This window comes from Pterocles gutturalis, unplaced genomic scaffold, assembly GCF_000699245.1.
Source record: "Pterocles gutturalis isolate BGI_N339 unplaced genomic scaffold, ASM69924v1 scaffold4767, whole genome shotgun sequence".
In the NCBI taxonomy this organism is placed as follows: Eukaryota; Metazoa; Chordata; class Aves; order Pterocliformes; family Pteroclidae; genus Pterocles; species Pterocles gutturalis.
The window spans coordinates 1,790-17,605 of NW_010109992.1; the positions used below are offsets into that span (position 1 = coordinate 1,790).

General features: G+C 37.3%; 1 protein-coding gene across 1 annotated transcript; it reads left to right on the forward strand.

The window, feature by feature from the left end:
- Positions 1–1,778: 1,778 nt before the first annotated feature.
- On the forward strand, positions 1,779–15,362 carry LOC104460801 (macrophage mannose receptor 1-like; the record flags this gene model as incomplete). Its single annotated transcript, XM_010073148.1, has 5 exons — positions 1,779–1,788; positions 2,421–2,822; positions 4,308–4,481; positions 12,718–12,831; positions 15,216–15,362. Coding segments are annotated over exons 1-5 (847 nt in total), but the record flags the coding sequence as incomplete, so codon positions are not given.
- Positions 15,363–15,816: the final 454 nt, after the last annotated feature.

Here is a 15,816-nt window from a genome sequence, read left to right on the forward strand (position 1 = left end):
ACAGTTAATGGTTATGTAAGTAATTCTGTTCAGCACGTTTTACAGATAAAACTCATTGTGTTGACAAGAGCAGTATCAGGTTCTTAGAGAGAAGAGTTCGCAGGGCATAGAAAGTGTTGCAGAAATATCTGGCTTGTTTCATATACTTCTAGACTATCTAATAACTTACATGGAAAGTGTTGTATGGGAATCCCCTTTGGTGTCCAAGCAAGCAGAACAGACACAGAAATAAAGCTATAAACTGGAGCAATACAGGACCACGCTACAAGTCAGCTGTATGGTCACAGATAACACAGAAGCAACTCTGAGGGAAAGGAAATCCTGCAACTACAGTCTCAGCCACACTTGCTCCTGCATCGTTCTACCTCCTGTTCTGTCCTCCTGTTTTGGTGCCAACTTATTTTTAATGCCTGTTTGGCTGTGTTGGGCCTTTAGCTGCTTACCTATGTATTATGCCCTGGCAGAGCCCTGCATGTGCTGAGGCCCTTGTAAATGCAACACAGCTGCTTATACACACTGCTAAGGCTTTAAGGCTTTGTAAAGTTGTAGTCAGAATAGCAGAGGGCCAAAGATTTGTCTCTCTCTCTTTTTTTTTTTATTTTATTTTTTTTTTTTTTTCCCCACCCCCCTGTCCAGACCTCTTTGTTCAGCTTTCTAACCTTCTTTCTGAAACTTCTCACCCTTTCAGGCTTGGGTGCAGCAATCCAGGCTTTTGACTTTGGGGTACCTTTTTTACATGCATAACATCCTCTCTTTAACACCATATGCTGCATGAAATAAGGAAAGTTATTTTAGGCCACAAATACAATTTTAGCAGCTTGAAAGATCAGACAGTGTTTTCCACATGTGAAAATGTCTGACATCTCTTTTACCCAGAAACTTTAAATAAGATTTCAGGAAAAGGAAAGTTGCAAGCATTGCATATATCAGTTTACAATAGCATTGTGCTAAATGGTTGTAGAAAAGCAGAATAAAAAAGTTATCACCAGCAGTGATAATTATACATTTCCTTGTATTGTCTGTGAGTAACACAGATCAACAAAAGCCAACAATTTCTGTCTCCAGTGCTCATCAGTTTTACGCTACTTCCCAGGGAGCTGGAAGCCAAAGGACAGGAGAGGGAAACTGAGTTGTGGATGAGATACGTCTAGGTCAGCTCTTTCTCTGAGAGAGAGGTTGTTTGTTCCCAGGTTGTTCTTCTGCAAAACAGTATGATCATTTCCACATTGGAGCCACAAGAGAGAAGGGAAAATTTTCTGTGGTTAACCTGTTTTCTCCTTATATATTTCTCCATGATAGCATTTGTTTAATTTGGTAATCATACCCTAAAATAAATAAAGTTTTAATTAGCTTCAATCCCCAGAGTCACATAAATTAGTATTTCTCTTTCCTAGCTTGTAGTCCAGTTAAAATATAGCTTTAAGGCTTTGTGCATCCTCTTACGTGATGTGATCCAATATCAGAGAGAGCTATTAAGTTATTGTGCTAAAATGTATCTCAAGGGGATCAGAGAGGAGAAATTTTCAGTTTTTGGGCAAGACCAGCTCAGAAATGTTGCACTCCATAGCACATCCAAGTGTAGGAGACGCCAAAATCTTTTCTAGTGGTTACAATTTTGAAATAAACCTTGAATACATGAAAATGCGTGGTGTGAGGCACTATTTACTAAGAGGGATAAATAACTTTGGGAGCTGTGAAGAGCCTTGTAGATTTTCGGAAGTTGTTGAGAAGCATACCTGGTGATGGCAAATTGCACTGTTGTCAGTGTTTCATTCATAATGGAGAAGGGTAAGAAAGGAGAAAGAAATCACTGATTACTGCACTTGAGTGAAAAATGAATATGCTGTTCTAGCCCTACAAGTAGCTTGTGAATAAAGCTTAAAGAAATATCCTTCCCCTCAGTTAAGACTTGAAGGATTTTAGCAGAGCTTATGGGAACAGAACTCCTCACTGTGGGGCAGTGGATCCTGAATAACTTAGCGGCTGTTGTCAACTCCTCACACCTGGGAGCCAGGATCAAGGAGCCAGTGCTGCTGGAGTGCTCAGCGTCGGGATCCACAGTGTATGGTGTGCGTGCTCCCTTGCTTCAGTGACTCCCATGGGTGCAGCTTGGAGTAATACCATGTGTGGTTTTTTTCAGTTTAACCCATGCTTTAAAGCTTCCAGGAGGCACCAGATCTGCACCTCTGCTGTCTTGCACTTTTGAGTGTAGATGCTTTCACTGACGCAAAATAGCTGAAACATCCTCACATCTGAACTAGTTGCATTCTAGTCCCTTTGACAGGTGTAGGCCACAGGAGTACTGCACCTTCTTTTGCTGAACAGATGATGAGATTTTTAACCCCAGATTCATATTTCATTTACATAGTAGGTAAAATTGTTTCAAACCAAATGATTCCAGTTTTTTTTTTATCTTACAGATACTAGTATCTTCTTAATATATAATGAAGATCACAAGCGCTGTGTACTGGCTCAAAGTTCTAATTCAGTGACTACTGCTCCTTGCGTTCAAGAAAATGAGTCACAAAAATTCAGGTGGGTCTCAGATCACCAGCTTATGAGCATAGCATTCAAATTGTGCTTGGGAGTGCCTTCGAAGAAAGACTGGGTTCCGATCACTCTGTATCCTTGTGACAAGGCTAGTGAACTTCAGCGATGGGAATGCAGAAATGAGACTCTCTTTGCAATCCAAGGGGAAGATTTGTTTTTCAACTATGGAAACAAACAGGAAAGGAATATTATGCTGTACAAGGGATCTGGTTTATGGAGTAGGTGGAAAGTCTACGGAACCACAGACGATCTGTGTTCTCGAGGCTATGAAGGTAAAGTTCTGTAAATTAACTTCTGTATTTCAAACTACTTTCTATGTGTATCTAATTACAATATCTAGAAGTGTAGGAGAATTTCCTTCATCTCATTAATGATCAGTGAATGTGACTTCTGGTGAAATGAGGAATACTTGCATGTGTGTTTTATGTTTTTTGACAGGTTCATTTTGTTTTTTTTGTCAAAGTTGTCAAAGTTCTGATAGATAATTAACCCTACATGGTAGTGATTCATTTGGAGAGGGGGAAAAAAAGTCCATGGTTATTCAGAACATGTGTATAACACAATAGTTAATGATAGCTTTTACTGTTTATATGTGTACAGAAAGATGTGTATAGTCTTGTTTATGTTTGGTTTTTTTTTTTCCCCTTGGGAAAAAAATGTTAGTTATGCTGTAAGTATTTAGTTAACTCTGGATATCTTCATCTCCAGTATATTGAAGATCCCTTCCTAGGTGTTTGAAGTGGATCTCAGAGTTGGTGCTGAAGTGTTAGATAATGAAATAAGATATTTTAAATAGTTAAATTTGAAAAAACTTATGCATGATACATACATACATATTTACATGTATTTATTATAAGTATCTGGAAATATGTTTGGGTTCACATTTAGTATTGTTTGATAACAGAAAAGTTAACAGAGGGAGGTATGGATGCATTTTCTGTGGTTTATACAATGGCAGATTACAATACTAGTCCTTGGTCTAAAAGCAGAATACAAGAACCCTAGCAAAGCAAATTATGTGAAAGGAGGCAGGAGGGAGGTGGAGTGAGGGCCTGCCACTCCTTCCTTGTTTGTTTTCTAGTAGCTCTGTGAGACAGCGGCCTTGGTATGTCACCTCTCTAGCAGTCCTTGTCAAGTAGTGTTACCCTGTATGTCCTCCCGTCAATGCGTGTACATTATACGTGCACACAAAGAAGACTGCTTGAAAAGTTTCAGTGAGTCAGGTTTCTGATGAAAAACAAAAATTATCTTTGACAATGGAAGTTTTATTTGGGCGTAGTACATTGGAGTCACTCTGTGGTATACATCTTTCAAATTTATATGTATGTGCTCTTCTCTGTCTAAAATGGTCAGCAATTGAGTGGGTTATTGACAGAAGAATTGGCAGTCATTTGTGTTTAAAAACAAAATTACTTAGCTATGTGGACTTTATACTTTTGATTGTTATGCATGTAAAGTTTAGCATGGGAATGTACTTGTCTTGGCTCAGTCAGTTCTGGTTAGTGGTCTCCTTAAGCAATAAAAATTTGTCTCATTGTGGACATGGGTATCAGCTTAGACCTAGGGAGTAAAGTTATCCATGTCCCATTTCTAGTACAATTTGTTTAGTTGTATACAAATATATATAATACTAATATATAATATACTATAGCAAGCTCTCCTTCTTATATGATGCTATAATATGATCATAAAGCTGGACTGATATATACCTGTGCTTATTACTGCTTATACATTTTTACATTGTTGTGTCTCCTTAGATACCTACACAGTGAAAGGAAATGCCAATGGAGCACCTTGTGTCTTCCCTTTTAAGTTTGGTGGTAAATGGTATGCTGACTGCACAGATGCTGGCAGATCAGATGGCTGGTTCTGGTGTGGAACCACTTCAGACTTTGATGTTGACAAGATGTATGGATTTTGCCCATTGAAATGTGAGTTTTCTTTGTTCATTACTCTGCTGTGCTGTTATTCAGCTGCCTGGAAATATTGATGTCCTTGTCATGTGCTTTACTGTACAGAATACAGTTTGAAATGGTGCATTTTTCTGTCTCCATTCAGTATGCTATCCTTTTAGGAACTGTTTAAATATGCAAATATAGGGCTCAGCATAAAATAAAAATATTTATCAACTACATCCAGGTGAAAGTGTGTTAATCATATGCTGTAATCTGTAATTATATCATTTACTTAAATGGAAGGTTAATTAGATGTTAAGATGTTACATTAGTATATGCAAAAGGCCGTGTAGAAATTTGTGGAGCAGAATTGGAAGCTGGAATGTGGCTTAATTGAAAATTGAGACTACTTTGTAGAGTGAGTTGCATTTTAAACATGAAGGAGCTTACATTAACTTTTTACTAAATCCCAGTATTTCCCAAATCTGTGTGCTATGTTGTAGTTCTGTATTTAAAACCAATGAGAAATATTTATATTCTAAATTCCCTGGTTTGAGTATAGTTGAGAGTTTCAACTGCAGTGTTATGAATGTACAGAACTTTATTTAGAAATGTTGATATTACTTCAAGTAAATTGGAGTAATAGGCCTGTATGTATTTGAATTATTTTAAATTTGAATAAAGTTTCTCTGAACTTCTGTAAATATGTGCTAAGCATTTTGTCTGCAAGCTGCTGCTGCTTTTGTCATGCTGAGAGGTAGCACTTCTCCCTCCCATCTTCTTTATTATTGTGTTTTGCTGTAGAGCTCTGGCTGACCACAGTCAGAGCTAAGGAGAAAAATATGTCTTTCCTTTGATGTGAAGAAAACAGTTTGGGTTGATCTTAACTGGTTTGATGATGAAGTATCAGCGTCCTTGCCTGATTTCCATGAAAGTTGCATTCATTGTTTATGACAAATAAAAATTGCCTTTTTTGTTTTCCTATGCCAGTATTATTTTCAAGATATTAAAAACATGTTGGAAATATCAATCCCATTAATACAGCACATGCAAGATCAACTTAAGAATGCTACCTGTCAAGCATTCCTTGAGTGTAGCAAATAGGAGGCATCATTAAAATTTTGTTTAATTCTTTGGCATAATTCAAGGAAATCCATTCAGATGGCTGTGATGGTTTTTGGAAAAAGCTGCTTTATGCTGATTGCCTGCATGTTTCCTTCCTGATTCTCCAGTACTGGCTATAAAATATTCAAGTTTGGGTCATATATTTTAATGAGACAGGCTGTGGTAGCAGAAGTTTTAGTCAGCCCTATGAAAGAGGAATGCACTGCATGAGAGACCAATAAGTGAATAAACTTCAACAGCTCCTTTAAACACAGAATGCTTGTCTTTGTATGTTAACATTTATTAAATAAAGATTAAATAAAGATTGGGGGAGCAAAGGTGCCAATATGAAAATATCAGATACGAACTGTTACAGTTGTTTGTGCTGGGGCCTGGATGGACATACAGTGAAATCATCATGATTGAATCAGTCACATTTTCATCATTGTGAGCAAAACCGGCTCAAATGTTCTCCAAAGCGAAGAGGGCATAAGCGTATAGTTCATAAGAACAGTACATAAGCATACAGTTCTTATACTGATAGAGGTGTAGAAAATTGACCAGTAACATAATTGTGAGTACGACCCTTTATTTGCTGTGTTAAAAAGAGATGCTGATACAGTGACAGTAGAAATTTAAATCCCACAGGAAGAAAGTGAGAAGTGTTGCTACATCAGACAATTTTCAGTAGACTAGGAAATACTGGTTCTTTACAGGGTTACACTGTGTGTTTTTGAGCTGTATGTTGCACTGCAATATAAAAGTAGGCTTTGGGGAAGAAAACAGGTTACACAGTGTAAGACCATCAGGAGAGTGAGTCATCAGGTGTGCCCAAAGCTGTATTCAATTGGACAAAATCCATTGAGGCCCCTTCCTTGACAGATGAAAGGGCTAGAATTTCTGTGAAGAATTTAGAAAGCCTTGTAAGGGATGCATAAAAGTTGCAGCTGACTAGGAAGGAAACAAAAAGTGCAGAGAATGAGAAAATATTTAAATAGTCTTAGCCTGGTATGTTAATTACTGGGTAAATAATAAAAAAGACATGGACCTGTTGGAGAGAGTCCAGAGGAGAGCCACAAAATTAATCAGAGGGCTGGAGCACCTCCCCTGAAAGTGAAAGTGTTGGGGTTGTTCAGCCTGGAGAAGAGAACGCTCCGAGGAGCAGCCTGCCAGTACCTGAAGGGGGCTACAGGAGAGATGGGGAGGCACTCTTTATCAGGGAGTGCAGTGAGAGGACAAGGGGTAATGGGTATAAGCTAAAAGAGGGTAAATTTAGACTAGACATTAGGAAGAAATTTTTCACTGTGAGAGTGGTGAGGCACTGGAACAGGTTGCCCAGGGAAGCTGTGGATGCCCCATCCCTGGAGGTGTTCAAGGCCAGGCTGGATGAGGCTTTGAGCAACCTGGGCTAGAGGAAGGGGTTCCTGCCCATGGCGGGGGGGTTGGAACTCAATGATCTTTAAGGTCCTTTCCAACCCAGACCATTCTATGATTCTATGAAATCTACATCCTTGTATTCATTCACAAATACTGAATTTATTTTTTTTTGTGCCAGGCTTTTCCATCATGCTGGTGTTTAAAGGTATTTTGAAGAGTTTTTCATTGTGGTTTTGTATCTGGTTCAAAATTCCTGGTGAATTGGTCAAGTCAGTTACATGGGGTTAATTGTGTTATTTCTTCTGGTTTATCTGGAACTCATAACCTGACTTTGGACCTCACAAATTTATCTAGGAAAAAGAAAGAGATGAGCCATTTAGGAAAAAATACCTTAGTGAAGATAAGCATGTGAAGGAAGTTTAGTATAATTTAGACTTTTTTGTTATTGACAGCATTATATCTTTATGTACTATATTATAAATTCACATAAACTGTAATGTCTTATTATGAGATTCCTTCCCTACTGTATACTCAGAGAGGAAGCTACAGCAGTTATTTTAGAGACTGTCTAACAAGATTTGTATTCAAGGTTTTCTTTTCCCGTGATTCTATTAATGCAGTTTACAAGGATGTTGGACTGAGACTCCAACTTGCTTTGGATGGATAACTAAACAAACGAAAACACTTTATTGTTACTCCTAGTCAAAGGTCAGATTTCGTCTTGCAATTTCAAAACTAAAATTTGTCAAGATTCTTCCATTTCCTAATTCAGGAGAAATACTATATTTTGATAAGATAATAATGTTGACATTTTTAAAATGATACATGTTATAAATGTCTGCATTGTCAGGACTTTATGCCTTTCCTGTAAGCTTGAACTTGTTTGTCAAACACTGTACCTGAAATTCAATGCATTTTTAGTCTGCTTTGCTGTGCTTTAAAGACTGAGAACTTTCAGAGACATGAGTGAAGTCTTCTGATACTATACTGTACTTCTGGGATTTTGATAGTAATCATAGTGGAAATAGCTAGTTCTCACTAATTTTGGTGTATACAAAAAAATGCATGCAGAGTTCATCTCTGTAGCGAGAAAGTTCAGCATGTACTAAGGACAGATATCGTTTAACATTAATTTAGTTTAGATACTAAAATATATCATTCCAGAAAAGTGATTAATCTTCTGGTTTCTCTGGGGATACTAAACTTTAAACAATAGCATAGAGATTTTCCAAAATCCTGCTCTGTCAAGGCATTTGACTTCATAGAACTAAAATATCTTAAAAATAAATTTTCCAAGGTTCAGAAATAAACTTTATTTTTATGAAAGACCAAACTTCTACAGGAGAGCACCATATGCAAGTCGGCTATAAATTATGAGACTGGGGGAGTGTGGTGGAAGGTTGGATGAACACCTGGACTTGTTTACCTCTTCCTCTGTAATAATTACGAGATTTATCAAACCTTTTCTATAAGTCATATCCAGTTTACTTTACTGAATAACAGTTTTTACTATTTTTGCAATCTCCATTTTATCCTAGGCTTGTGCTTATGCACAGGAATTCATGGTCTCGTAGAACATAGCATAGCAAAGAAATCTTGCCTTCTGAGAGTCATAAAATGTTTTGGATGGAAGTTGATTTGTGGATAATGATAATGGGATGAAAATTCCCATTTTTTGTCAAATGTAATTATTACAGTAGGTTGTAAGTGTTTTTTTCATAAGGATAATTTGAAAAGAAGCACTTCATATTATCTATAGACTATCAGATTTAATACAGGAAAAAGTGTAACTGGTTACTGACCTGCTGATATTTGAAATGTATCATCATTTGTCTTGAGTTTTGTTTATTATCCTGTTTTCCTCTTATTTGCACACAACTTTTCTGAGCTTTCTGAATTCAGAAAAGGAAAAGTTGTCTTTCTCTCAAATTTTTTACAGCTTGCAACTTGAGAAACTCTGATACAGGCTGCAGGAATTTCAGTCATTTTCCTGTTATCAGCAGACGCACAGTGACCTCTGCTATATTCTGCTTTTGTCATGCAACTTTCATCTCTTTATGTGATATCTAGCTCAGTGTTGGGGCACCCTGTAGGTTCTATTTTTGGCAGAGCAAGATCATGCAATTTTCTGTTGCTTGTTGTGGGGATTCAGTTGAGACAAGCCAGGAGAGACCACAGCAGTGTAAGGAGTGTGGTACCTTCTGGGGTCTCTTCTAATGTTGGGCCCTGCTGGATGACATTTTCACTGGTTTGGCATTGCCCAAATGTGCCAAGTTCAGGTACTCAAGGAGAGGACAGTCAGGTCACGTGGTTGAGATGAAAGTGATGGTACGTCAGTGATGTGCATAAGACAAAGCAGGAATTGCAGGAAAGTGGGAGATGGATGCTGATAATGTAAGTTTTACATTCAGTGCTTGGGTCTGATTGCCTCCATCACTGTAAGAAAATCCATAACCACTTTACACAGTACCCCAAATTAGTAAGAAAATTAGGGTTTCTTATCTCAGAAGAGTGGTCAGCTTGATACACACCTTAGCTAGCATGAGTCTGTAAGTTTTAAATTTTTTTTTCCACAACGGCAAATCAACTCTTTTAGGATGACTTTAGCCACTCATCTTCTACCTTAAACAGCAGCTTTGTTATACCAGAGGAAATGGTGACCTTGTTTCATTACCTGTGTACTGCCCAACATGGCTGTATCATGGTCTAGCTCTGCCCCTAACACATTAGAGAGCCTCAGGACTCCTTTCAAACCAGTTGCTTATAGCAGTGTTTAGGTTTTGTGTATTTTTGCTACACAATTTATATTTTATCTGGCTCCATCTTCATGATCAGTTACAGTATTTCTTTTTCTCCCTACAGTTAATAGTATTGATTTGTTGTGGAATACAGATCCTTTAACAAATGTCCAGTACCAGATAAACTCTGAGGCAGCTCTGACGTGGCACCAGGCAAGAAAAAGCTGTCAACAACAGAAGGCAGAGTTATTAAGCATCACAGAGTTGCATGAACAAACATATCTGACAGGTAGGATAGTATTATCCATCAGATTTTTTTTTTTAAAGTGTACTATTGTAACACTGACACTTATATAGCATGTTCCATCTTGAAAATTTGTATTTGTTCAGTTCTGGTAATTAGTAGATTTAAATTGTTGTCTTGAATGATTCATCTGTAAAAATTGGACAGATAATGATTATTTTATCCTGTTTAAAGATTACCATAAACTTACAGTAACATAAAAAATGCAGCAATGAAGTAATGCAAGCAATGAAGAATGAATGTTGGAATGCAGGAAAACGCAAAATAGTTTGCAAACCAAAATAGTCCACTAATTAATTTATTAAATATATTAAACATATTCTGAATATGTTGCATCAGTTGAAATATAAACTATTTTATGCCATAAGCTATATGTTTTACTACGTAAGCTCATAGAATCTGAGAATTAGAGAATGGTTTGGGTTGGGAGGGATATTTAAAGATTATCTAGTTTGCCCCTCCCTGCCATGGGCACTAGATCAAAGGCTCAAAGCCCCATCCAACCTGAACTTGAACACTTCTATGAGGGGAATCCACAACTTCCTTGGGCAGCCTGTTCCAGTGTCTCACCACCCTCATCATAAAAAAATTTCTTCATTATGTCCAATCTAAATCTACCCTCTTTCATTTTAAAACCATTGCCCCTTTCTTTCACCATCTTTCTTATAAGCCCCCTTTTATATATTGAAAGGCTGTGATAAGGTGTCCCCGGCGCATTCTCTTCTCCAGGTTGAACAAGCCCAACTCTCTCAGCCATTCTTCGTGGGAGGGATGTTCCAGCCTTTTGATTAATTTTTGTGCCCTCCTCTGGACCTGCTCTAACAGGTCCATGTCTTTCTTGTACTGGGGACCTGAGAACTGGATGCAGTATGCCAGGTGGGGTCTCACCAGAGTGGACTAGAGGGGGAGGATCGCCTCCTTTGACCAGCTGGTCACACTTCTTTTGATGCATCCCAGGACACAGTTGGCTTTCTGGGCTGCAGGCATGCATTGCTGGGTCATCTCCAGCTTTACAGCCACCAGTACCCCCAAGTCCTTCTCCTCAGGGCTGCTCTCAATCCATTCATCCCCCAGTTTGTACTGATACTGGGGATTGCCTTGACCCTGGTGCAGGGCCTTGCACTTGGCCTTGTTGAACATCGTGAGGTTCACTTGGGCCCCCTGCTCAAGTCTGTCAAAGATGCTCTGGATGCCACCCCTTCCCTCAAGCGAACCAACCACACCACTCAGCTCAGTGTGATCTGCAGAATTCCTGAGGGTGCACTCAATCCCACTGTCCATGTCATTGTTGAAGATATTTAATAGTATTGGTCCCAATGGAGACCTTAAAGGGACAGCACTTGTTGGTTTCCATTTGGACATTGAGCTGTTGACTGAAACTCTTTGGATGAAGACATCCAGCCAATTCTTCACCCATCTAATAATCCATCCATCAAATCCATATTCAACTTCGAGGAACAATAAATATATTTTTAATGCTATGAACAGTCTTTTCTGTCTAAACTTTTGTTTTCAATTTAAGATTTGGTCAAAACAATTTTTTTAACTGAATGTTAATTATTGTTGAAATTAATGCTCAAGGGAGCAATCTGAGGCTAACATATAGGATTGAGTTATTAGTAGGTGTGTTTAATTGCAAACTAGTAGATATGTCTGCAAAATGTATGTGAAAATCAGTTTTTTGTTCTACAGCTACCTTGGCATTGCCAGGATTTCTTGTCATGCTCAGTTCTTGATTGTCTTAACCACAATTTGTTTGTGCAGAAGAAGTATTGGAACACATTAATGTGTTGGTGCCAAATCAAGTTCTGGTATGATGTTCCAGTCTTTTCCAGTGCTTAACTGCCCCTCCTTTTAACCTTCAAGTGCTGCCCATAATCATGATGTCAAAGACAACTGAAATATATAGAGCAAAATTGCATACTGGCATGATGCCATCAGTAGAAGCAGAAATAAATAATATATATCGCACAATTATTTTCTGTGAGCTATGCAGAATTACCTTTAGTTCAAAAAATCAGCAGTCATCCAGCTAGGCTTCCAGGTCTTACACAAAAGGCAGAGATTCAGACAATTAATAATGCTAGAGGATTCAGAAAAAAGCATGATATTTCTAGGTGCTTTTCAGAACTAGAGCAGTAAGTTGGAACTGATTTTGGAAGCCTGACTTATCATTGGCTAAAGAATTGAAATCAGATGAATCTGAAAAATGTGCAAGATGTGCTGTTAAAAAGATGATGTTTGGAATGATCGCATGTAAATATAGTTTGATAAAATGTGAACAGTTTCTTTACAATATTTTGTAAATTTCAAACTCACGCTTGTTAATTTTATTGGAAGAGAAAATACACAATAGGAAACTATTCCCATTTCATTTTAGAAAACTGATTTTTGGTTTTGTGACTTTTTGTGCATTTTATCAATTTAATATTTTATAATTCTGGAAAAAAATATTTGTTTCTTGTTTATGATCATTGGTTTACAAAGAGCATGCAGAAGTGTGATTTTGTTTTGTATTGTAATAAAATTCTCCACACCTAAAAATGTGAAAATTCTAAAACTTAAGTGACCCACGTAAGATGATGTATTGCACGTTTAGCATAGCCACCTTAACTAAAAGGTTGAAAGTTGTTAAAACTTGTACTGTGAAAAAGGAGAAGTTGATGATTTAACTAGAATTCAGCTCTCAAGTTGTGAGACAGTGTTTGCTCTTGCACTTCCAGTATCTCTCTCTGTCTCTGTTTCCTAGGTTTGACTGGAAGACTGAGTTCTGCTCTCTGGTTTGGTCTTAACAGTTTGAATTTCAACAGCGGATGGCAATGGGTTGGTGGTGCTCCTTTTCGATACTTAAATTGGGTTCCAGGTAAGGTTAAATATGTTGCTACTCAGTTTAAAGGGCAAAAATTTGTTCATCATGTAACCTATTTATTTTCTAGTACTCTGTTCTCCTGCAATTATTTAGCTTGTTTTATTGTTGAAAGATTCTGACTGTGGTTATAAACGCTGTGAGTAACAGCCCTTGTGCTAGGGATACACGCTGGGCTTAATTTATTTTTAATGATGGAAATGGTAACCTCAAAATCCAGAGGAAAGTTTTAAAAGTAACCTATTTACACTTCATTGTTATATCTCCTTAATTTACTTTATTTCTGTAGGAACACAGAATAAATCTGATGCTATAGGTTCTTCATTTGTGAGATTAGACTGATCAGTGTATGGCTTGTTTGTTTGTTTGTTTGTTTTTTTAAATTCCTTTCCTTTCCAATTTGTTTTGGTTATTTGCTTAAAGATCAGATTTTAATTTGGGATTAACCTACCCCTGGCATTAGCACGTGTCACACTGAATATGTTAGGCTAGTCTACTTTGAAGGAAACCCAGATATTTCACAGCTGTAGTCGCAATGTTGAACCCTGGTGCTGTTATTAAAAAGCTAGTCTCTATGCCGTCTGTATATGTGGTAAAGAAGAGGTGCTTTTCTGGTTTACTATTCAGAGTGCTTATATTAAGGTGTCTTTTTGCAAGACCCATGTTCTCTTGCACTGGCTATTCAGGAAACCTTTGGAGAATAATTTAAAGTAGATGTCTGAAGTTATGCAGTGTAAATACTCTTCTTTACCTTCATTGAGCATGTCACATGTATTTAATCTGCAGTAACTATAAATGCACGCTCCATCGTATCACCCAGTGGCTTCCTTGCGTAGATAAGGCCAAAAGCACATTTTAGGTGGACAAACTTCTTGAGTGGGTAAACTTTGAAGAGTGAATTGAACTACTTTATAAATAACTCTCCAATGGAGAGAGCACACAAGGCAAACAGATGGGCTGAACTGCAAGTTGCTGTGAAGGTATTTATAGGTCTGTCATCCAAGTGCACTGATGGCAATCTGCATGTAATGGAGAGTGGGGGAAAACTGTGTGGTGGAGCCAAACAGCAAGGGGAGCTGTTCATGGTTGTTAAAACTGCAGACAACTCTCAGTTGTCCTGTGAAGCGTTAGATGGCTTTTGGTGTAACCAAAATTGGCTACAGTTATCTTTAACTCCTTATGTTTTTTAATTTAATTTAAAGATAATATTCTTAACTCCATATAACCTATTTCATATTTGTGCTATCTCCTTTGTGACTTTAGTTTGGTCAGCCTGCCTCTGTCTCATCCCCATTACCCTGGATGTTCAAGAGTTGGCTGTTCTTCCACTAGTATATTTTAAAAGAATTTGTGGCAGTGTCATATTCTTACATCTCGCTTGCCCTAAATAAATAACACAAGAACATGGGAACTAAGTTATCAACATTTAAACTCAAATTAGGCTGGTGAGGCATTTGGGAGAGCTAACTGCTAACAGCTGAACTTTTTTTGTGCATTAAAACAATTTAAATTTGTGTTTTTGAAGTAAGCATATATTTTTTTCTACTATTGGAAAAAGATATAACTTGACTGCAACTGTAAGACTAACGGTAATCTAAGGTAATGAAATCATAAGGATATAAGAAATTTTTAGTGAACGATTTTGCACACTGAGAAATAGGTTTGCTGTGTTTATTGCTGAGCACTGCTGACACTTGCTCGTTATGTAGTATAGTGGCATGTGTTCAGAAATGAAAGAAAATTCGTTAAGTTTAATCACATCAGACCAGATCTTGAAAAGTTCATCTGGTTTATTGCGGAAATTTGTTCTGTTCTACATGTTCTATTTTTCTTCTAGATGTTTCTATTAGTGCTAATACTAATCTGCAACAGAAAATATCCAAATATCCTACCATTGTTGTATTGTTTAGATAAGTGGACAAGAAGTTCACATTAGCAAAATAATTACTTATTATTTTTCTGTCTTTACTGTTATACTAAGTAGAGAATTTAACTAGCTTACTGAACAGCTTTTTCAGCTAAAGATTGTGTGCTGGAGTTTAGACATTCTTTGTTTAGAAAGGGAAATAACCCAAACAAAATAAATAGGTGCACTGTAATACCTTCCATCAAGACTTTGAACCTGTGAAGAGGCTGTTAAATTGTGAACTGGATAAATATCTCAACTTGTGATTGTTGTGAAAAAGTACCTCTTAAGGGTATGAACTGCCCTGTTCAGTCTAAGGGACTGTGGACAATCACAATTGTCTATATGTTAATGTATCTTATAGTTAAAGCATGGAACAGATTAGAATGTGAAAGTAATTGAGAGAGTAACCATGATGTGCTTACACTTTGTTGTTGCTGTTGAGGTTTGTTTTGTTTTGTTTGGTTTTTTAAAGGACATCCTTCTCCAGAACCTGGAAAAATCTGTGCAGCATTAAATCCTGGGAAAGGTGCTAAGTGGGAGAATTGGGAATGCAGTCAGAAACTTGGCTATGTTTGTAAAAGAGGAAATGCTACCTTAGAATCTTTCATTATTCCTACAGGTAGGTTTGGTAATAAACCCTCACCAAATTATTAATGAACAGTGTTTTTTATCTGTAATTCTAACAGGTGTTTGTTTTATTGCACATGGTAAAACCAAGCAAAGGTCTCCGCAATCTCTGGCTTGACCAAGATTCCCAGTAAAAGTGAACAGTGTGTACTTCCTTTTTGTTCTGGCCTCCCTACTTCCTGTGTAGTAATCTTTCTTTAGTAGCTTAGAGTTCTAAATTGCAGAAATGGTGGAGTTCTCTTTTCCAAAACCAAGCAGAACTGTCAGATTTTGTTCATAAAATAAAAAGAGAAATAATATGTTTTAAGAAAAGATGTAATTGTCTAAAGCCCCATGTACTCAGTGAAACCAATCTATTTCTTCTTGCTGTCGTTTTTACTGCCTATGAAACAGAGTAAGTTTGCCAGTGCAAGTTGGTAGTGGACTAGAGGAATTCTTTAAAATTG